We start from the raw sequence: 23,993 nt of genomic DNA on the forward strand, positions 1-23,993 counted from the left end.
GAATATCACAATAGTGTTCTTTTTAAACGTTTGACCAAAATATAAATATCTTTATTCAAACAATTTACGAATTAATATGTGTCGTGTTCTGCGAAAACTGGGCCTAATGCTTGTGCGTAAATTGTCATCCCAAATTAGTCTGTGCAGTCCGCACAGGCTAATCAAGGACGACAATTTCCGCTTTTATGGAATTTTCGTTTAAATTATGTCCCTTCTCAGCGAAAATCCAGTTTAGGCGGAAAGTGTCGTCCCTGAATTGCCTGTGCGGACTGCACAGGCTTATCTGGGATGACACTTTACGCACATGCATAATGCCCAGTTTTCTCAGAACACGACACATATTTCAGACACATATTATTCCTAGTCACTAAATAATTGCATTTTTTTCCTTTTTGGTGCACAGATGACATTTAAAAGTTTGTCCAAGGAAATGGCCTACTATCTAAACAAAGTCAAAAATGAAAAGATGCAATACTATTACGAAAATGCTAAAGAAATAAATGCAAGGAAAAGGAAAGAAACGGTCGCAAATGCCAAATCTACATCTACTGCAGCAATCAGAAAGAGAAAATCTAGAGCAAATGCGGCCGAACAAAAAAGAAATGAAAAAGAAAGAAATCGTTTGTACAGTAAGAAATTCAAGGCTAAATTGACTGTCAATGAAAATGAACAAGTGTGCGTCTTTAAAAATAGGATGGAGAAATGCCGACTTTTAAAGAAAATCAGAGATATAATACCTGGAACCCCATAGTCACAAAGAAAAGTTCTATCTGAAATTATCAAAGAACCTGTTCCTCAGACAGAGTCTAAAATAAATGACATGATTGTCACAAACATAAAATGTATGATAACAACTCTGAAGAAAAGAAGGAGCGATGAAGCAAGAGCTGCTTTAAATGTCTTGACAGCAAGTGTAAGCGGTCATAATTTAAAATATTCTAAATCACACTCTCAAACTGCTAGACAACTAGGCTTGCGACGTTCAAGGGTGTTTGGCGCATACACACAAAGGAATGTTTATTTGACATCTGAAAAGGCATGTTACACATCAACACGTAGAAAGGTGCGAAGTGACAGATTGGACGAGGAAACAAAACATCTTGTTTATGAATGGTGGTTGTCACCTTCCAGTTCTCGACCAACAGGGAATAAGGCCGATGTAAAGCGGCAACGGGTGGGTTACAAAACCTACATATCGCACCCTGTGTATATAATGGAACAAACCCATTCAAAAATATACAGTGATTTTAAGAACAGATACAGTGGAATAAAAATAAGCCAAACAGCATTTGAGAGACTTAAACCTTTTTTTGTTGTTCCCCTTCGGCCAAAAGACGGAAATACGTGCTGCTGTCGAAAGCATGTAGAGACCCGGCTTCTGTTTCGGAAATGTATGGAGTTATACTGAACAAGAAATATCTTTAAAAAAGATATACGGCGTTGATTGTGGTTGCAGTTAATGAAGGGTAAAGACTTCAATGAATGAGATCAAAGATAGCGAATGTATTTTCTGTGCGGTTCTTAGCTGCAGCAAACGCAGTACGGGATGATACGCGGAGTTTTCGCGGCTTATTTTACATTATTACATATTGCTGGTCATAAACGTATAGATACAAAACAGAAAACCAAAAGAAGAATGGAAGTGAAATTAAAACATATGAGTCAACCGGCCACACGCGAAGTATCCGTATATATTTTAAATATTTAATCGCGCGTTCTTCGAACAAACCTGTTTTAGTGGTTTGTCTGGCGTTGCTATTTGATTCGATTATTAACAGCACATGTGGTTATATTTGATAGTGAATGTTTTTTTCAGAAAAGTTAATTTTTCGTTATAATATGATTATTTTTCATTCAAAATGATGTTTTCACTAATTGATATTTGATAGTGAATTTTTTTTTCAGAAAAGTTAATTTTTCGTTATAATATGATTACATTTCATTCAAAATGATGTTTTCACTAATTAATATCATAGCCACACGCTAACCACCTGTGATTAACAGTATCGAGAATCATTGCGCTCATGCTTAATTCATTAGTCAATATGGTGGCATAATTCTTGTTAAATTAATTAAAAATAATATTTATCATGGTATTGTTGCAAAACACATTAAGAATCTATTATTGACATACCATACGATATCGCTGGATATCTTCATTTAACATCTGTCTGGTCTAAAGAAAATTGCAGTTCACCTAGTTCACGCTATAGCGTCTTTATTATGTAACGATTATTATCCTGGCCGCGAACTCCGATCAGCACATAGGGTAGAGACGCAGCGATGACCTGTATGTAAACTCTGACATTCACACACAGTGGCCGCAAATTGACCCGATATACCTCGCGAGTTGAAATGCAATGCATTAAAGTGAGTCTTCGCTTCCACTGCTCTCTATACTTTAACGTGTTAACATGTTGACAGGAATATCGAAGTTAGTACTAAATATGAGAAAATAGCCTTTAAGTGCAAACGTTCTCGCGCTGAAGATCTTCTGAAAATAAAAGGTGGACGCACAAACTGTATTGATGTCGAGATTGAGTGTAAAACTGTTCTATCTATTAAGCCTTTTCATTAGATATAAAATTGTTTCATGCTGAACACGCAGTAAAACAGTGTTACAAAGACGCGGACATGTTTCCAATGTTCTGGTCGTATTCTCAAATCAGCCAATGCAGTCAATGAAGTGTCTTCATCTGTACTTGGCCGCGGGAAGTTTTATTTGAATTCTATTGGACGCTAACAAAGGTCATGCTAAGGTGAAAAGCTGGCGTATACAGCTAACGCCGAAAAAAATGGACGAACACATCTAGTTTACGACCATCTGGCGGACGTAGTAAATTGAACGATGTGCCCCAAACCGGCCAACTCCACAAATAACCGTATTGAGTGTATACGACGCACCCGTCCCGACTGCGGTGTTCATACCTCCCCGTTATTCCAAGAAAACCTTTCACAACCCAGCAAAATACAGTGGGAGCGATACGATTATGTACGCATACAAGTTAAAGCAAACGTTAAAAAGAAACAATTAATGTTAGTGAAAAAGGATTCATCAGGTGAAGAAATGTTCGATTACTTTCGGCAACTTTTGTTTAAATATACAGAACAAGTGCTCAGTGCAAACTGGCAAAACGAACAACTGTCAGCATTAAAAAATAACCTGCCATTGCGTCATTGTATAGTCATTCATGACTTTAGTGAAAATTACCGCTGTATTGAGAAACACGAGCTTCAGTCTACATACTTTGGGAAAACAGAAGTGTCGCTTCGTGTGTCTGTAATATCCAGGCACGCAGTCCTCGAATTCGATCACATGAACGAGAACGATATCATTTCAGAAATAATGTACTCCATTAGTCCTGACAATGTCCATGATCACTATTTTGTATCTAGAGTCCAGTACAAAGAAGAACATCTAGACTATGTAGGGTACCCGGTAGACGAAATGACAGAGTTTACGGATCGATGTTCTTGTCAATACAAAAGTAAGACGTGCATGGGCGTCTCAACACGCATTTGTGAGAAGCATGGTTTTAAACAATTTACCAGGAATTTCTTCGAAACAATCCATTCGAAGGGACCACAAGACGCAGCAGGAGGGTTGCTGAAACGTCAATAAGACATTGCAGTCATGAAAGGCGAAGCAATACAAAATGCACGAGACGTTTACGCATACGCAAGTGAAAATCGATGCACACCAAAATCCGGAATATATCAGAGGAGAATCTTTGCTTACATCGATAACATCGAGAGGTCAACAACTTACAACGTCAACCCAATTTCACAAATTCGGCGGGTACACCAAATGAAAACTTGCTTGCCAGGGGTTCTTCACGTACGGCTACAGTCCTGCTACACATGCGACAATTGTTTAGATGGTAATATATAAACACAGTATTTTCTGAAATATGATCATTTAGGCGGTAACTCCTGATAAATATACATGTATGCAATACATTAAGATACACATTTACAAGCCGTAGTACTTACTATAAGTGATCTCCAGGGAATAATGAGTATGCGAACTACCGCAGTAATCAAAGTAAATAAATGTTGATAACGCGTTAAGTTTTAATAAATAGGTACATGTCTAGAACATTGATTCTACTTAAACAAATTTTGGCGCTCATTCATGAAATATCATTTCATAAAAAAACTGAAGTTTCTCTTAAAGATTAAGTCTCATTTCGTTACATTGTTTCCCTCTCGATGTCATTTGATACAAGAGTATGACGCTATCTGGTGATTCATAAGCTTTTCATTTGGATCAATCACAACATTGATATTGAGTAATGGATCAATGTTCGCCAGTCAGAATATGAATTTTGCGATTTTTCACAATCCACATTTTGACGCGAGTACTGGTTATGTTTCAAAGCAGCAGACTCGAGAGTGATTAATCTAAGTTGTAAGAACTTGTTTCACAATCGATGTGAATTAAATATATTTAACTAAACCATGATTTGTTTCCTTCAAGCTTCGAGTCCATGTTCCAATATCGAAAAAACTGGCGAGTTCAACTCTTTGACCGTAACAAGTAATGGATGTGTTGCTATTGATGGCAGCATCGACGACGAACCCTCCCTAGCTGATATTGTTAGTGTCGGTGACATAGTTGCAGTAGTTGCAGATGACGACGCAGGAGATTATTATCTGATTAAGGTTAGTTTAATCTGTATTTCGATAGAAATAAATATTCATAATTCAAACATATCTTTGTATATTTTTTACTCGTCGGTCTCGGTCGAAAACTAAACTGTAGCTTTAACAAGCTGCACTTGCGTCCTTCTCGATCGAGACCGACGGTTTGTATGTCATGATGAATTATCTTTATTTTCACATTCTTATCCTTTACAGCCTGGTATATATTTAGTAAAATATTTTTGTTTTGTTTGTACCTCATATTAATACATTATTATAATATACTGAGTGAATAATACAACTTGAAACTATACAACACTTCTATTGTTTGATTAAAATTTCGTCCACGTAAACACATAATCGTCAATTAAATAGTGCCTATCTATTTTTATGTAGATTACCCAGGCAACCCATGTATTGAGCGAGAAAGCAGATGATTACTGGGGAAATCAGTTCAACGAAGGCGCGACTGTTGAAAAGGGCCTTTATTTTGAAAAGAAACGACATGCTCGTGGGACAAATCACAGTTACAGCCTTATACGGAGAAAAAGAGCGATAGAATATGCTGTTGCAGTTGTCTATATCATCATAAACAGTAACGAAAACAAGATCAGAATATCAGATATCATCCAGAATATAAACATTATACGTGACATTTAATGAATGTTTGTACTGGTTTATATTGAGTTGCCACATTTTACGTGTATGTGATTGTTAAAAGGGCGCAACATACAAATAAACAAGTACTTTAAGATAATGTTTTATGAAAACATAAAATGAGATGACTGTTTACGGAAAACACAATGTATATAACCGTTTTAACTTTTGAAAAAACTACGAATAACGCTAAAATGCTTTAAAACGACGTTAACGTTTGTTACGCTATTGTACGCCAACATCTGACGCGACGTCATTTGTAAAGATAATTTCCGTCTCTTTGCTGCAAGGTTTCGTTTTGACTACTCTCTGTCTTGTCTTGTGAGTGCAGTCCTGAAAGATATTTGAGTCGTGTTCTGAGAAAACTGGGCTTAATGCATGTGCGTAAAGTGTCGTCCCAGATGAGCCTGTGCAGTCCGCACAGGCTAATCAGGGACAACACTTTCAGCTTTTGAGAAATTTTTCGTTTAAATGAAGTCTCTTTTTAGCAAAAATCCAATTTAGGCTGAAAGTATCGTCCCTGATTAGCCTGTGCGGACTGCACAGGCTAATCTGGGACGACACGTTCCGCACATGCAATATGCCCAGTTTTCTCAGAACACGACTCATATATTTGAAGTAGACCATCCTTTTTATTATATTTATACATACATGACAGACTATATTTGTAAAAAAATTTCTACTGAGTTCTAAAAGTTATTTGGTGTATATTTGCTGTCAACCGAAAGGCTTATAGTGTATGTATATATTAAGTTGTTCAATGATTGCTATTTAAATGTTGAGATGGCGAAGAGGACGATGGGTACGTAGACGACGTTACGAAAAACAGAAAATGACGATAGGAAAAAACAACAGCAGCAATGTTTGCTCTCTGTAACATAACGTTTTCTGTAACTCGCAGTATCAAGGGATGTAACTTCTTAGTGTTTAGCTGCAGAGAGTCCACCAGAGTTGTCTCACTCATTATCACGAGTGTTATAAGCATTAATTTACAGATATTCTGTCGTGTCTTTTATTTGTATTATTCGTACATGATATATCGTCGTTAAGAATGAATGTCTCCCCTTTCAACATAACATTTGTAATAGCATTTGTGTAAATGTTTTACATCAAACATTATTGTTTGCGTAAATGCGTTGCTTTATTTTGGGAAAGTAACTCATAATGTCTCTTAATTTTAAGAAAATTTAAAAATGATAGTATTGCATTATCTTAGCAAAGGAATCGAATAAATGGTGCTAAAATTTACTACTTTAAAAGGGAAATGTACGAAATTAGACATCGTTTTAATATCCATATATCTCTTCTTTAATATGACAGTATCATGTAGTACAAAGCCATCACAATCAATCACTTTGCTACCATATCGATCTGACTGTTTGATAAATGGTTACTAAAACTATAGATATATAAATACACGTGAGTCGTTAAATCATAAAACAAGTGGTTGTTTATTACTCCTAAGAAGGGAACATAAATACGTGTCAGAGCCATTTAATGGATCTAATCAACGCGTTCAATTTTATTTAAAGCAAAGACCTATCAATATACATTGATAGGTCTTTGTTTAAAGCCCCAATAAACCTTCAAAATCAACAAATGTTTCGTAAAATAATTCGAAAAATATATCAAACACATACAAAATCAGCGTTCCGTTTAGCAATAGCAAACATTTCAACGCTAGATATGGTCTGGTAACATAGATTAACGAGATACAGAATGCTCGGTTTTATGTTTTGTGTAACAATAAATTCCGTGTGAATTTCCCGCGACGATATCCAAACATTCCAAACGAACGCGAGATCGGAAGCACGACTTAGTTTTCATCGTTGGTTAACTTTATGTTACGAAATAATTTACGAAATATTTGTTGACTTTGAGTGTTTATAGAGCTTTAAAGTCACTATATCTCGCGTATTTCGTATGTTTGACAACACACAGCCTGATTATTGAAAAATTGTTTTATGATTTGTTAATGAAAACTCTTTACCTATCGGTTGTATAATCCATCTAATTACATGTACATGTATACAACTGAATGTTAAATGAATGTTTACAGATAGCTAAGGCAACAAAACGAGAAAAACACAATTGACCTTGGTTTTATTGCTTTTTTTCACACACAATTGAGCTCACCTGACCACGACTTGCATCCATCGTGGTATCTACACTCTGGATCAGCAGACGATTTATTGCTTAAATCTTACGGATGAGTCCGGAGATAGCCGATGTAGCACGATTGGTTGTATGTAGTGTGTTGAAAACAATTTGCCTTGAACGACATCTACTCCTTAAGTAACCGCTAGGATCGATTCTCAAGAAACATCACGAGAATGATCATTGGGTTACCTTCTTTCGAAATTGTTTAAATCGTTCCTGTCCGCTGCATATGTGTGTCAATAAATTCAGATGTACACATGTGTTTAAATTGTTTTCTTTGAATTCAGTTGGATTAAAAGGATCTTTTCACGGTTTGGTAAATTGATAAAATTAAAAAATTGTTTCAGATTCGCAAATTTTCGGTTTAGTTATGATATTTGTGAGGAAACAGTATTACTGAACATTTGCCATGGTCTAATATAGCCATATATGCATCTTTTGACGATTTAAAAACCTAAAAATAATAAAGCGTTGCAACGCGAAACGATTGAATAGTTTGGAGAGTTCTGTTGTTGTCGTTTATATTTGTGAATTACGAAGATTGCTTATATAAGGAATAAAATACGCATCTTATGTATGCTTGGCAGGATAGCTCAATTGGTTATTGCGTTTTTACTTCAGGTTTCCGGGGGTCACTGGTTCGAGCCCTACTGCGGGCTACTTTTTTCCCTTTTTTAAATTTTACTTTTGATTTTTTACTGGAGCTTTTAAATGTTAATGCTTACATTTATCAATATAAATCATTAAATGACAAACTTTAAAACATGCCAAAATCTGTGAAAAGGCCCCGTTAATTGTTTGCGTTGTCACTATCAAATCTATTACCTTTTAATTGTTTTGTGCTTAAATAGGGTAATTTTTAAAATAAATATGTAATAATCGTGTTGAAAATTGCGTGCCATTTTTTTTATAATAACAAAGCAATTTTCATAAATACATGTTTAATGTAAATATTTGATTGGTTATTTGTTAAAGCATTAACAACGTTATTTATGCTCTTGAATGCGAAACGACCGCGTGAATATCCTGCCAATTAATTATTTTGAAAATTGTACCCTATACATTTCAGTTTATTAGTATGGGCATAATTAATTTACATGCACCGAATATGAGAACGCAGAAAAATGTAATATTTTTTAAATGTTTAACTTGTCATCTTTGTAAAAGAGTCTTTGGTAGCGTGACCATGTTTGTATTGTACTCATGACATGCATGAATCAGGTGTTGAAAATCGTCGTCTAAAATATTTTTTTCAATTTCTTTCAACTCAAAGGTCCTTCAAATGTATATATGAACATTTTTATTCGCCGAAGCACGCGAACAACATTGATGGAACGTGATTCGCATCGCATTACGAATGGAGCCTTGTAACGTCGATGAAAATAAACATGAAGGGGTTTAACTTGATCGACGCGTCTCAGGTTAACATTATTTTTATGTCCTTCTTGATAATATGCATCATGCATTAAAAAAAACTACGTTGTCACCTTATATTGAAGTCTATATTTGTTTATTATTGTTATATTTAAATATGCATGGACTATTTTTTAGATGAATTTCACGTCAGATTGTTAAAGAAATATAATTTACAATTGAATTGATTTTGTTTTGATGGATTGACTGGTGCAAATAAAAAAATAACAAATTATTATTTTTGGTAAACGGTTTTTGAACTTTCATTCGAAGTACGAGTATTCAAACGTAAATCGCGCTTAAAAAAATTGAAGCGTGAACTATACAAAACATGTTATTGTCGCTTGTTTTTTTTGTAAGCACGCAAATACAATAAATTAGTATATGGCATGTAAATTGCCCACATTCTTTGAGCACAGTTTGCGATCACGCAGCTTTATGCTATTCCGCAGTTGCATGCTCTGGTCGTCAATATAAATCTTTATTGAGAACAATATAAGTACGGATTTTAAATGTAGAGATGAATTAAAGCTTGTGTGATATTCTTCCATACCTTGTCAAGATATCATACAATAGCACAGCAACCGGCAAATGCACGTAGTGATTTATGTTACTGCACTGTGATTAGAGTGACCTTGGTTTGCTGCGAGGCTTCAACTTGTTTACATGATACGAATGATCTTGCTGACAGAGCTTATCATTCCGATATAGTCAATGTAATGTGAGCACATTGTGTACACACCGGTCTTACTGACAATAACGTAGTGACGTCACCATCTATGTATAGAATGAATGGGAGCATTTCATTTAAACTCATCCAAAAGCATAATTATATTATTCATTTATAATATACCCACCTTTTGTGTAAATTTGCCATTACTTCATCATACCCGAATATTTACAATTAATTAAAATATTCGTTTAATATATCTTTCATGAATATGAGTCTATGCATTATATGCTTGATAACAATAACAATAATAACAATTTACGCTTTTTTACTGGAGGGGACTGTAGGTTAATCGCAGGTCCGATGGTCCGTCCCTCTGCCCGTCCGACGGTCCGTCTCTCTGCCCGTCCGACGGTCCGTCTCTCTGCCCGTCTGTCGGTCCGTCCCTCTGCCCGTCCAACAGCCCGTCTCTCTTCCGGTCCGACGATCCGTCCCTCTGCCCGTACCAGGGTCCGTCTCTCTGCCCGTCCGATGGTCCGTCCCTCTGCCCGTGCGACGGTCCGTCCCTCTGCCGGTCCGACGATCTGTCCCTTTGCCCGTCCGACGATCCGTTCCTCTTCCGGTCCGACGATCCGTCCCTCTGCCCGTCCGACGGTCCGTCTCTCTGCCCGTCTGTCGGTCCGTCCCTCTGCCCGTCCAACAGCCCGTCTCTCTTCCGGTCCGACGATCCGTCCCTCTGCCCGTACCAGGGTCCGTCTCTCTGCCCGTCCGACGGTCCGTCCCTCTGCCCGTGCGACGGTCCGTCCCTCTGCCGGTCCGACGATCTGTCCCTTTGCCCGTCCGACGATCCGTTCCTCTTCCGGTCCGACGGTCCGTCCATCTTCCCGTCCGACGGTCCGTCCCTCTGCCCGTCCGACAGTACTTAAGATGGTAGAGGGCTGTTTGTGGAATTTGAACGCCTTCGCAAATACTACTATAGGAAGTATCGAATATAAATCTTTGAAAAAGGGGGTATTGAAAACGATAATTGACTATTATTTTCGTCATTTGCCACTTAATACAGATGATTTTTATAAGGTATAAGACATATGTGGTAAATGTATTACCGTTAACCTTATTAATTACAATACTAATCTAACTTGACTACGAAAGTGTATGAATTGAAGAGTGCATATTGTGTCATAGGCTAGTATGTATAGTACGAGGGCGATAATGCGATAATACGATGGCGACCAGGCGATACTCATATCGTACTGTCGCCATCGTATCATCGCATTGTCGCCATCGTACTATCGCGTTATCGTACTGTCGTCATCGTATTATCGCATTATCGCCCTCGTTCTGTCGCACTGTCGCCATCGACGGTATTTTTATGTTGACATATAATATAAATATTACTTTATTTAAACTTTAAACTTGATACAAATAAGTGGTCGTTACACTTGGTAGACAATATCAAAAGCGATGCGTTTAATCACATTTGATAACAACAAAAACTTATACAGACTAGATAATTTAGACGTCTAATTTATATATTTTGCAACACGCCTTTCAAAAGTGGCTAAGTTCACATTCAGTAAAAGCAACGCTTGAGTTAGTGATTGAAATGCTATATATCAACTTAGAGATATGTTTGTTTTTGTATGAAGTGATTAAAGAAGGCATTGAATATGCATGGCTCAACAGGTTTTTATTTTTTATTATGGACCGGTCACTTAATGACCTTAAGGTCACACTTTACTAAGTCAAATTCTCACGGTATTTTATATACGCTCTTCATTTTTGGTAAAAAATAAAAGTAACCAGGTTGCACACAAGGACCCACATAAACAAAGAAACAAGAGTTGAACAATAATACTAATTTCTACATCATTTAAAAGTCTCTTCTCCATTCACCTAATTGAACACGTTTTGTTTGTTTAACTCTTTCAGTGCTGGAACCGAATTTTGAAGGCCTTTGCAAACAGTTTGGATACAGATGAGACGCCACAGAACGTGGTCTCATTTGGATCCGAACTGTTTGCAATTCTGAAAGTATTCTTTGAAAAAAAAAATGAAGAAAATGCTTATTTTAGAAATTCAGCAGACGACATTAAAGCAGTTGACAAATTTCCCAGCATGCAAAGGGTTAGAAAGGCTTAATGCATGCCTTACCTAACACTTCGGTAATATACCGTTGTAAAACAATATTCATCTAATAGCAAGAATCATATCAAGTGAGTCGACCGGTGTGTATAAACGTGCACTACATCGCGAGTCTTAATTTAAAAAGGGGCTATACTAAATTAATCATTTGTTAATCGCACTAGCTATTAAGACCGTAAATCTTTTATTTCTTGTCTTATTAAACTTGTCATTTAGAGCGTTCTTGTTTAGAAACAGTTTGTGCTTACTTCAATTCACTCAAAGGCTATCCCAAAAGTTGCAAAAAGTTTGCATTTAAATGTAAACAGGATGCAGTGTTGTAAAGGGCGAAAACCTCTAGTTTGAATGTGTAAAGAAATGTTGAAAAAAATGCATCATAAACAAGTGAGTAAAGTGAATGTTCTACTACCGTAGATAAATTTCATTCACTGTAAGTTCTCCACCTAAAACAGTATCGCTTACTGAAGCACGTTCAGAAAAGCTAAGGTTAGCGAGGACACGCATCACCGTGTGACGTACTCAGTTTAACATATGCAACGTCAGGACGTTAATTACAATTAGCATGAAGGGATTTAACTTGATCGAGGCGTCTGAGGTAAAGTTTTAAGCTGTTCTCGGTGTTTAACTTGCAAAAAATCCCGTCATTATTTGTTTAAAGTAAATATGTATTTGTTTGAAACGATGTCTACAGCTTTATTTAAATATATGATCACAGAGCGTTAGCAACATAAGTTAACAACCTATAAAACTTCTATTTATTCTGTATTCTATATTTAGCAAGGCATACTTATAAAGTTAATTGAGCCGCGCTCTGAGAAAACTGGGCTTAATGCATGTGCGTAAAGTGTCGTCCCAGATTAGCCTGTGCAGTCCGCTAATCAGTGACGACACTTTCCGCCTCAACTGGATTTTCGTGTAGAAGAGACTTTCTTGAAACTAAAAATACTATAAAATGGAAAGTGGCGTTCCTGATTAGAATGTGCGGACTACACAGGCTAATCTGGGACGACACTTTACGCTCATGCATTAAACCCAGTTTTCTCAGAACACGACTCATATATTTTGTATATTCTTTAACAAGGCATACATAAGAAATCAAATAAATACTTGTAATTATCAACGTTAGTATTATGTCGGTAGAGAGCGGCCTCTTTGATACGTTCGAATTTAAAGCATAACGTATTTTATGTCGCTGTTGTGTTTTGTTCAATGGCGTGGTTATTGTCGGCTGTATTTGTACATTGCTAAAATATAAAAATGTTCAGCGTTTGCCATTAGTCTTGCGGAGTTTGAGTTTTGATAGTTGAGCATCAAATTCGCTCGTCTTTCAAACTGCATAAAAGTGGCCATCATATGTTAAAATAATACCAAACAAACTGACTAGGATCCGTTCACACTTGCTCAAACAATGGATTATCATGAGTATTGTTATATTTTGTTCATTATTAAAAACAAAAGAAACTTTCTTAAAAAACAATAAAGCCTTATGTTTATCGAGACTAATTGTACTTCTTACAATAACATAAGTGGGCAAGCCATTATGTGGTACGTCTCTATTTAAACATGATGAACGTTATTTAAGTTCAAAATGTATACTATATTCAACCATGCATAAAAAAAACAAAAACTCAGAAAGCATGTCGCCTGTCTGCCCGAACGCCCGCCCTTTGCCCGCTCTTCGCCCGCCCGACCGCCCGAGACCCGCCCGCCCACCGGCCCGGCCGCCAGCCAGCCCAGCCGCCCACCCGCCTGCCCACCCGCAAGCCCGACCGCCCGCCCGCATGCGAGTCCGCCCGTCCGCCCGTCCGTCCGTCTGTTTGTCCGTACGTCTGTGTGTCTGTGTCTGTCTGTCTGTCTGTCTGTCTGTCTGTATGTCTGTGTGTGTGTGTGTCTGTCTGTCTTGTCTGTCTGTCTGTCTGTCTGTCTGTCTGTCTGTCTGTCTGTCTGTCTGTCTGTCTGTCTGTCTGTCTGTCGTCTGTCTGTCTGTCTGTCTGTCTGTCTGTCTGTCTGTCTGTCTGTCTGTCTGTCTGTCGTCGTCTGTCTGTCTGGCGTCTGTCTGTCTGCCTGCCTGCCTGTCTGTCTGTCTGTCTGTCTGTCTGTCCTGTATGTATGTATGTATGGTCTGTCTGTCTGTCTGTCTGTCTGTCTTCGTCCGTCCATTCGTCCATCAGTCCGTCCGTCCGTCCCTTCGTCCGTCCAACCGTCCGTCCGTCTGTCTGTCTTGTCCTGTCTGTCTGTCTGTCTGTCTGTCCTGTCTGCCTGCCTGCCTGCCTGCCTGCCTGCCTGACTGCCTGCCGTGCCTGCTCTGTCTGTCCTGTCTGTCTGTCTGTCCTGTCTGTCTGTCTGTCTGTCTTCTGTCTGCCTGTCTGTCTGTCTGTCGTCGGTCTGTTCTGGTCGGTCGGTCGTCGGTCGGTCTGTCTGGCTGTCTGTCTGGCTGTCTGTCTGTCTGTCTGTCTGTCTGTCTGTCTGTCTGTCTGTCTGTCTGTCTGTCTGTCTGTCTGTCTGTCTGTCTGTCTGTCTGTCTGTCTGTCTGTCTGTCTGTCTGTCTGTCTGTCTGTCTGTCTGTCTGTCTGTCTGTCTGTCTGTCTGTCTGTCTGTCTGTATGTATGTATGTCTGTCTGTCTGTCTGTCTGTCCGTCCGTCCATTCCGTCCATCAGTCCGTCCGTCCGTCCTTCCGTCCGTCCAACCGTCCGTCCGTCTGTCAAGCCATATCGAAACTTTTTTTGTTAAATTAAGTCGAACAGCAATGCATGATTAAACACTTTTTCTAGTTGAATTAAGTTATCCATAAATGCATGATACAAAGCCGTACCAAGATATTTGCCATCTAGAAAGGCTTAACTGATATCTACACAACTGGTTTAGTTAGAACCAGATCAGATTTGGAGCACTTTGATAACAAATATAAGGACAATATACATGCTATCTTAAAAAGTGTTATGCATTCATATAAACTAGAACTGTAGATCGCTCATATCACAATGTTGAGATATGTGTTTAACTAAGTAAAATGTTCTAAATTACGGGTAGAGTAAATACAGGATTCATTACATGTTCATTAAATTATAATTAAATATAAGAGATTTAAAGTAATGCCTCGTGGATTTTTTATTCCATTAGATTGAAAGGTTCTCACAAAACCACGCTAGTTGACAAGATTTGTTCAACCCGTTTGATTGAAAGGTTCTCACAAAACCGCGATAGTTGACAAGATTTTTCCAACCCGATTGAAAGGTTCTCACAAAACCGCGATAGTTGACAAGATTTTTTCAACCCATTTGATTGAAGGTTCTCACAAAACCGCGATCGTTGACAAGGTTTGTTCAACCAATTTGATTGAAAGGTACTTACAAAACCGCGCTAGATGACGAGATTTGTTCAACCCATTTGATTGAAAGGTTCTCACAAAACCGCGATAGTTGACACCGTATTATTTAGCTTGAGAAGTGCCTATGTGTCAAGCATTGTATTTCTTCTTTACTACTTGACTACAGTATTCTTGATATATGGGTCAAAATAAATAACAAACAATCTTAAAGATGCATGCTGTTTGCTTATTCCGTAAGTGGTCGTTAATCCCCACATAGATGGTAGAAGGGCGAAAACACTTATTGACGCAAGTGCAAACATACGATCTTATAACGTAATCAACCTTTTTTTGTTCAATGTTAAAATAAACAATTTATAAACAGGTTTATTTAAACGTCATACTATTTTGCTTTTTGTGTATTGTGACATCTCAATTATTACGAATTGTCTCTAAGATGTATATTTTATTACAATTTTGTTTTTAGTGTTTTCGTCTGAGGTATTTTAACATGTCACAGTTAACACCTAACTATTATTAACATACGATGGTACTTTACATGCATCTTAATAATAGACATTTAAACGTTATCGCAGAAAAATGTTACGCATGCCTGTAGCGCCGTTAAATGTCGCATCGCCGTTATATGTCGCAGACTGCGAGATGTGTCGCAACGTTGACGATAAATGTCGCAAGGAACGATAAATGTCGCAAATCCTACTGACGATATATGTCGCAACTTTAACGATAAATGTCGCAAAAAATTAAATTGCCGATAAATGTCGCAACATTAACGACAAATGTCGAACACCTTTGTAAGTCATGTAAAAAATGAAAAGTTGAAGTAAAATGACTAAAACTTGTAGGTTAGATCTATTATACCCGACAAGGTTCATTGGGCCGACTTCCATCAGAATGGCCAGTTTTATGTTAGTATTGTACAAAAATAATCAGTTGTGTTCAGTATTTTCCATAATTGTCAGTTGTGGTCAGTTTTGTCCAAAATGGTCAGTTGTGGTCAATATTGACTCAATCAATTCTTGTAATTCTTGGCTTGAGTAGCCTGCTGTTGATTTCCCTGTGCTAAATGGACTGCTGTTATCAAGATTGGCCAAATGTTGTAATATGTGATAAAACTGTAACAGTATTACAGCTACACAAATTACGATAACATTGTATTGAATATTGTATGTAAGTTACACGACTGTAGTATATGTATCATTATTTTGGAATGGCAACACGTGTCAGATCGTTTTTAGTCGTTGGCTTGCGAACAACAAAGGTTAATAGCAAGTTTTGCAAGCCAGATTTGTTTGAGATCCAAAACCTGATAATTGCCGCATTCGCACCGAGAAAGAGTTCACGGCGCGGTTTCAGTTCTTGAACTACAATCATTTACAAATCGATACATAACATGAATATCGTGTTCAATTGAATAATTTTGAACGGATCGTATATAGACAAATAAAAAAAACATTTTTTAACTATACCTGTCGCGGGAGAGTAAGTTTATGAATTATTAAAGAAAAGTCCACTATGTGGTACGTCAGTCAAGTGGTGTTTTTATATATCTATATATATAGATATAAAGTCTTAGATTTTTTGTACGATTATATATACGTGAAAAAAACGCATGGGTAATAATACACGTATTATGACATCGTTATAGAAATATTAAGTAATTAATTTGAAAAATCCGAGTTTTTTTAGAACGTGCAATACTAGTTTTACAAAGAAATTCAATAAAAAAAAACACTAAACGTTGGCCTGACTATGTTTTGAATGTATAAGAAATACATACATTTACCATAATAAAGTGTGTACTTGCTATGGTAATACACGCTTATTACTTCTGACAGGCAATAATTTGCTTTCTGTTCAATCAAGGTGAACGTTATGATCAATTTGAGCCCCTTCGCCAGCTGCGTAATTGATATTCGTGTATTATTCATAGAGGCCAACGAAAATACTCATTTTATTATATAAACGCCATTACTTTCAGATTATAACACAACGTGATGAAAATTGTATAACTGTGAATTAAGTTCTAGATTGGCGGCTGTGTATATTATTATTCTTAATTTAACCCGATTAATCAATTGTGAAAATTTACATAATGACATATGAACCAGTTATTGGTCTATGTTGTTTATTGCTGTATGTTTTTATTAATAATTAAAAGTGGCCTAAAGGCATTTTACAACATTAGCAACAAAAAAAAATAACACTAGACATAAAGTAGTTGAACGTTCTAACGTATAGTGCTTGTAGCATTACATTTATTAATGTTAGCATTATGAGTATGACATACATGACATTTTCGGATAGGAGTTGTAATTATTTTAGCACATATCACAAAATTAAAGTGAAACATGAGCTTTGCTCGATAAATATACATGTAATCATGTTTTACTCGAAAAAACTGAGTTTTTTTTATAAATTCAATTGGAAGAATCCATGGTTATTGTTTCAATATTATACTTTCAAATTATTCCCGGTCTGACGCTTCTATAACATCCGGCTAACAGCGACAAATCTTTGAGTGGATGTACGGATTTAATTTACGCGCCTAGTAACGGAAAATTGAGATCATTGAGAGTAAACGAATTAATTAATGCTTCAATAAACTAGGATGTAAAATATTAGATTAGTTTTTGATGATAGTCATCGCAATAAATTTGGTAATAACGCTTTTTCATCAATATGTGCTTAAAAGTTGTTTTCATGTTAACGACTCATCAGAAACGTATGGGGAATGTTCGCATCACACGTTTTATTATCTAATGGTGAAATATTTGTTTCTATTAATGGTTTTAACCCTTCAAGCATTTAAAATAGCAGAGTATTATAAGTTCATGATATGGCATACAATACGCAATGCACAGTCAGAGCTTTGGCAAGCCATTTGTGTCACATTTAATGTAAAGACTTAACATTGACAGACTCTATCTGTTAATTTAAGCGACACACATTCTAAAATAGATTTATATTTGCAGCAATTCATTTTGAAATCATTAATCGCAACGCGATATTAAGTTATAAGTTCAAGAGTAAGTTCGGAAGCCTCCACCAACCGGCCTACAGAGAGAACAAGCGAATGCAAAAATCATTGTTACATATAGAAACCGATACCTTTCTGTTATCTGGAGCTAAGGACACCGTCCAACATGTTCTTAAATGACTATGTACCGATTGAATAAAAAAAACAACAACATGATTTCATTGATATGATGTTTCACTTGATTTCCTACAACTATGCAATCATGCACATATTTTGACTTTATATGAGTGTGTGATATAATTAGGCATTCAGCTCGACATCAATACAGACGTTAAGCTGACAATGTATACAAGTGCATTATCAGCAAATATTCTGCAACCATATATTAAGAAGATTGTTTACCTAGCTCGTACTCCAGTTTAAGGTATCATAGAGTAAGATTTTTTCACTTCATACTTTAAAAAAAATTTACTTAAAAAATAAAATAAATATTAAAACGCCAAAAAGTGTAGCAATTTAAATTTGATGTTAGGATTTCATTACAGGGTTTAATTTGTTTGGCTGCTTGTTTTATTTACAGGATATAGGCGTTGGGGAAAACTGTTTAGGAATTTGAATAACATCCGTTTGTACAGTTGTTTTTAAGCTTTAATATATCAAGCGTATTAACAGGGAGTTTTTGTTGTTGAAACGGTTAAAACGAAAACTACGGTGCTGTTGTTCGTTTTTGTTGGTGAACGACATTAAAATATTCAAACCAATGAAATAAATTAGAATTATGGTTACTAAGGTTGCGGATGTTGTTTTTTTTCGTAAATGTAAACTGAATCCCACCCATATCTGTACGAGGTGTTTAGCCAGATTTTAATATGTATGTATCAATATTAAATATTGATGATAATTTATCAATAGCTAAAACGCACAAATACTATGTGTTTAATACAATAAAAGCATTGGATGACCGCACAATCATGAATCACAAATACATTTTTTAAATATGTATACGCGCGCGTTCTTTCCATACATGAGTTCAGGTCATCACCGCCACCGCTCAGTTCATCACCGTCAGCGGACTTATCAATGTAGCGGCACTATTCCTAGACTACACAATTAAAATCTGCATATTATACAGCTGCGACATCGCTTGCAATGTTATTTGGTCACCGTATTCATATTCTGTAGACATCCGCGACAAATATTTTCGTGGTTGCTCAAGTATTGAGTTACACCAGTTTGCTCCACAAATCCTATTACCAACTACGGGTGTTTGCCTCATAAAGGTTACTACGTCTTGTCTAAGCGTTTCGTCCGACCTATGTATTCCAAATTGGCTTAGGTGATTGCCGTCAAGTTTTCAAGCTGAGACGATTTTGTTGTAGGTATGCAATACTGTTTTCGATGTAACCGTTGCTTGTTGCATGCACCAGTTGATGTTAACGAATATTGTGTGAGGTTGTTTACGTGGCACCATTTTTCTTCCGAAAGGGCAGATTATCCTGCTCGAGCAGAATCGGGGACGCGATATTTAATTTGTACATGTTTGTTTTCAAAGATCGCTTCTGTATCACCACATCTACTGCCCATATTATCTTATTCAATAAACCTTTTTTCTTATAGCGTAACAGTCTCCAATATTATAAATCGGTGTGTTGTTTGCCGTCTTGTGAGCTCTGTCATTTCAGCTATTACACTTTAGTGTTGCGACTTTTGTGGCATCTCTTAGTTTCTTTATTAGCAGTTGCGATTTAGCTTTTAATTTTCATTATAAAGATCACTTCCATAGTAAATTTCATGCGCTGACTTCCATGTTCGACATTCTTTTTGGTCATTGTTTTATATACGTTGATACTGTGGTAGCTGTTTTGCCCAGTTTAAACAAAAGCTACCAGCATGCGTCAAATCGTATGCAATCTTTTGCTTCAATGTTTTATGCATCATTTCAACTTTCCCATGACATTGAGGGTAATAAGGGCGAATTTTGCTAATCTTTATATTGAGAACTTTCAACAACCGTTTTACTTCCCCATCGAGTTCGCGTCCTCTTTCATGCTGAAACCGACATAATTTATCGATTACGCTTAGAATGAAAATAAAATAACCAATGGAAAAGTTCTAAACTATTTTAGTCCGGTGGACTAAAGTATACTATTATACTTCTGCACTGACAAATTTATTTTGTGCAGTCGCCCTTAATGACTGCACAGGCTTATCTGGAACGACACTTTTCGCTTTAATGCTCGCGATACGTTTATCGGCGACGTCGACGGCTTTTTTTTGACATCATGGATTTCGCAACATTTCCGCTACAATATTGAATAATTAAAATCTATGCATTAAGTAATTAAAATATATTTCGCCATATATAAGTGTTATTTCACCGTGGAATAGGAAGGTGATGCAAAGACGAACCTTTTTGCGTTTAAGATTTCTCATTTTCGCATATAAACTTTATTACAGTATGTTGAATCCATATAGAAAATAAATAATGAAATCGGTCCTGGTCTCGATGTAATAAAGAAAATACAAGTTGCGACAATCATACGTTTTTTTTCTGAAACATATACTTTTCATGTTAAATGCATTTTATAATGACAGTTAAACCAGTAAGTAAATAGACGGGATTTATGTACCAATTTCAATAGTTCGTTTAAAGACTATTGACAACGTCTTAAAGAAACAAGAAAATGAACAACCACAAATACCCGTGTCCTACGTTTTTATGAAATTAAATGTTCGCCTCGGATAACAACAAGTAATGTTAAGCGTCAGTTCTTTCATTTTTGTAATCGCCTTTCAAAATTCAGATATCTTCTTTAACATTAAAAAAAGTCAAAATTCAGCAACAAAGCTCATGCACATCACGTTTACTTTATGTATATGACTTTGCAAAGCTTTTTATGAAATCAGGGTTTATATGTAGGTATGCTATCGTTACCATGATCTAATCACACGAGCAATCGTGGTATTTTCATGCCATTCTAAATTCAAACATAAAAAATAATTACCTCAAAATCAGCATTGCTGTCTTGATGGTTCTTTCTCTAGTAAGTGTGCCAAAATGAAATCACAGAAAAGACAATTGTTGGATAAGAAGACTTCATACCATTCAATCATACTCGCGAATCGTATTCTCATCTTGTAGAAACATGTCTAAACTAAATTTCAATCGGATGGACGATCTCATTTTGCTGCCATTTTTTAAATAAATGTAAATGTCTATAATAATGATTGTTAGTAATAAGACTTTCGTACAGTGGCTGACATCTGAACATCTGTAAATTCGTGACATCATGTTTGTGACGTCAAAGCAGGTGCGGAACCAGGGTTTTCGAATGGGGGTGGGGTGTAGGTAAAGTTTTACAGGTGGCGGGTACTTTAGTAAAAATTTGTTAACCCTAAAACGGTTGATAGTAGCTTATGATATCCAATTTCATGCGCCGCTGGTGATTTTTTAGCATTCGATTTAAAGGCCCTAAATATGCACATTTTTTTTGCTGATTAAGGGGAGTGGACGCACGTGTGTGTGGGGGGGGGGGCGCACGCCTTCGCCCTCCTAAAACCGCTCTTGCAAAGATTCCAAATCGTTCAGGGTAGCACCAAAACGACACATTTATTTCACATCAGTTTAACAAACTGTGAAGATTTGAAAATAATCTGGTGAAATTAACATAAATGGCATTTAGAAAATGACATAAATATATTCCGATTTCTATTAAGAATTGTCGTTTGTATCTTATTTTTTATCAATGACAACAGTAATGTATGTGTCGCTTAAGAGACTTTTTTCCGCTACTGAACTTATCGCCGTACAAGAATATTGAATTGACACAGACCCTAGTGCACGCCTTTCTTCAACTTTAGGAAGGAAAATCGGATAGCATGTTCAGTTAACTGGTAATAACGACCGACACGGAGTCCTTGTCATTTGAGCCTGATTACTAACGTTGGTGTAAAGCCGTTCACAGAGTAAAGTGAGCTGTATGCAGCGATAATTTCATTATGTGTTTAGTATCTGATGCATTGCGCAGCTGCACCCGAACGACCAACCGTTTAAGAAGAGAACCCGTAATTCCTGGAAGTTTTCATAAAAAGGCACTGTCCTTTGCCAGCCCCATAATTAGCCAAAGAGCTGAGCACAAAGGTTGGGACCAGAGGTCCCGGTGCGATCCTTGATCGATTATTCTATCCAAGAATATTCGCCTTCAATCGCTGATGCAAAGATAGCAAAGCTGTCAGTATCCAGCAGAAATACCGAGGAATTCACAGTTTGTTCTACCCAGACGGTTCCTGTAAGACTGACCTTATATAACCAAACTTGTCGAAACTGCCTTAAACCTAAAACAAAAACTTACGGGCACCTCGCTTTTCCGATTTCCGATCAAGTTAAAACAAGGATTTTTGTCATTTTTGAATACGACTTAACGTTTTTGGGTCGGGAATGAATAAATATGACCGCTTCGGTCGATCTTCACAGCAGCTGACAATAATGGACAATACTGACCACAACTGACCAAATCCGACAATACTACCTAAAAACTGACCATTCTGGTGGTAGTCGGCCAAAAGACTCTCGTCGGGTTATCTAGATCTGACCTGAAAGTGTTAGTCATTTTTACTTCAACTTTTCATTTTTTACATGACATACACAGGTTTGCGACATTTATCGTTAATGTTGCGACATATATCGTCAGTTGAAATATTTGCGACATTTATCGTTAAAGTTGCGACATATATCGTCGGTAGGATTTGCGACATTTATCGTTTCTTGCGACATTTATCGTCAACGTTGCGACAAATCTCGTAGCCTGCGACATATAACGGCGATGCGACATTTAACGGCGCTACAATGCTTTAATATTTTACCTATTTTGATCGATGGCTAATAGTAAACGAACTTCCAATAAGACTGTGCAATTACATACACTAAGTATTGAAAGCCATACTTGGAGCTTTCCTCCGTGTACTACGGACTTCATCAGCAGAATGATTTCTACTGTTGGGAAACGTTAACACCGTTAATTGTCGGGGTGTGCGATGTTAACGTAATGTCCCAGGTGTGCGAGAGTTGGTAGCGGCCCCCGTCCTTGTTTAGCGCCGGTCTTAGTGCACGGATGTAAACAGCCTCCTTGACAACTTTCTCGAACCAAGATGGCTCACTGTTCAGAATCCTAACGTTCTCCATTGTGATTGTGTGGTCCGGTTTACAGTCATTTATATGCCTTGCGACCTCAGATGATGTTGAACTCGGTCTCCTGTGTTCAACGAATCGTGTTTTCAGGTTTCTTTCAGTTTCACCAATATAGTCCATTGAACACTGTTCCTTTGGATGACCATCACATTTGATATGGTAGATAAGTCCGCAGATGTCTTTCTTGTCTGGTTTGTCCTTAAGGTGAACTAGCAGTTGTCTTAGAGTTGTATGTGGCTTAAAGGATGTTGTGTGTAAGAAAGGCCCGATTCAACTGTTCAGAGGTACCTTGAACATATGGAAGGACGACGTTGCCCTTAGACTTGGCTTGCCCTGGTACTCTCTTGCTCTCAGTACCGGACTTGGTTTTGCTGGCCTGTTCCCATAATTTCTTCAGTGCCAATTCACATTTTTGTTTAAAGTCTATCTAATTCTTTGATTTTTGGTTTGTTGCAGAAAATATTATTTTTTTCTCATTGTGGAAATTCCATTTAAATACTACCAAGAATCAAATATCAAAACATACTATTTTCACTTCTGCTATTTAAAAATAATTAGGTCCTCAGTTACTGCTGCACTTAAATATTCTATCGCAAAACAAACAAAATCTCTAGTCAACAAGCGAAGATAGAATTACTGTGACTTTTGAGTCGGAATGTCGGATGGTCGTTTCTTTGACCTATAAGATTGTACTATTACCTACGATCATTCAAATTGGTATGGTGATGAGACGGAAATACAGAATTAGTTTGAGGTCAAGGTCACAGAGGTTTTTACATGAAAAAAAGTACGATAGCCGGTTTCATT

The 23,993-nt window shown here is 37.0% G+C and overlaps 2 protein-coding genes across 5 annotated transcripts in view; both read left to right on the plus strand.

Moving 5' to 3' along the window:
• The first annotated feature begins 3,699 nt into the window (after positions 1 to 3,699).
• Positions 3,700 to 5,585, plus strand: LOC127880078 (uncharacterized). Its single transcript, XM_052427306.1, has 3 exons — positions 3,700 to 3,881; positions 4,481 to 4,665; positions 5,041 to 5,585. The coding sequence occupies exons 1-3, from the start codon at positions 3,809 to 3,811 to the stop codon at positions 5,302 to 5,304; spliced, it is 522 nt and encodes a 173-aa protein (XP_052283266.1). The 5' UTR covers positions 3,700 to 3,808; the 3' UTR covers positions 5,305 to 5,585.
• Positions 5,586 to 8,834: 3,249 nt separating this feature from the next.
• LOC127876504 (uncharacterized) overlaps positions 8,835 to 23,993 on the plus strand; it is a 75,110-nt gene continuing 59,951 nt past the window's right edge. For 2 of the 4 annotated variants that reach the window (XM_052421801.1, XM_052421803.1), the window contains exon 1: positions 8,835 to 8,882. In XM_052421801.1, coding sequence (XP_052277761.1) covers positions 8,838 to 8,882 — 45 coding nt within the window. In that variant the 5' untranslated portion in view covers positions 8,835 to 8,837. Of the gene's footprint in view, positions 8,883 to 11,848; positions 12,285 to 23,993 lie in introns of those variants that run through there. The other 2 variants (XM_052421802.1, XM_052421804.1) reach the window with 2 other exon arrangements.

The sequence above is a fragment of the Dreissena polymorpha genome, chromosome 4 (assembly GCF_020536995.1).
Source record: "Dreissena polymorpha isolate Duluth1 chromosome 4, UMN_Dpol_1.0, whole genome shotgun sequence".
NCBI lineage: Eukaryota > Metazoa > Mollusca > Bivalvia > Myida > Dreissenidae > Dreissena > Dreissena polymorpha.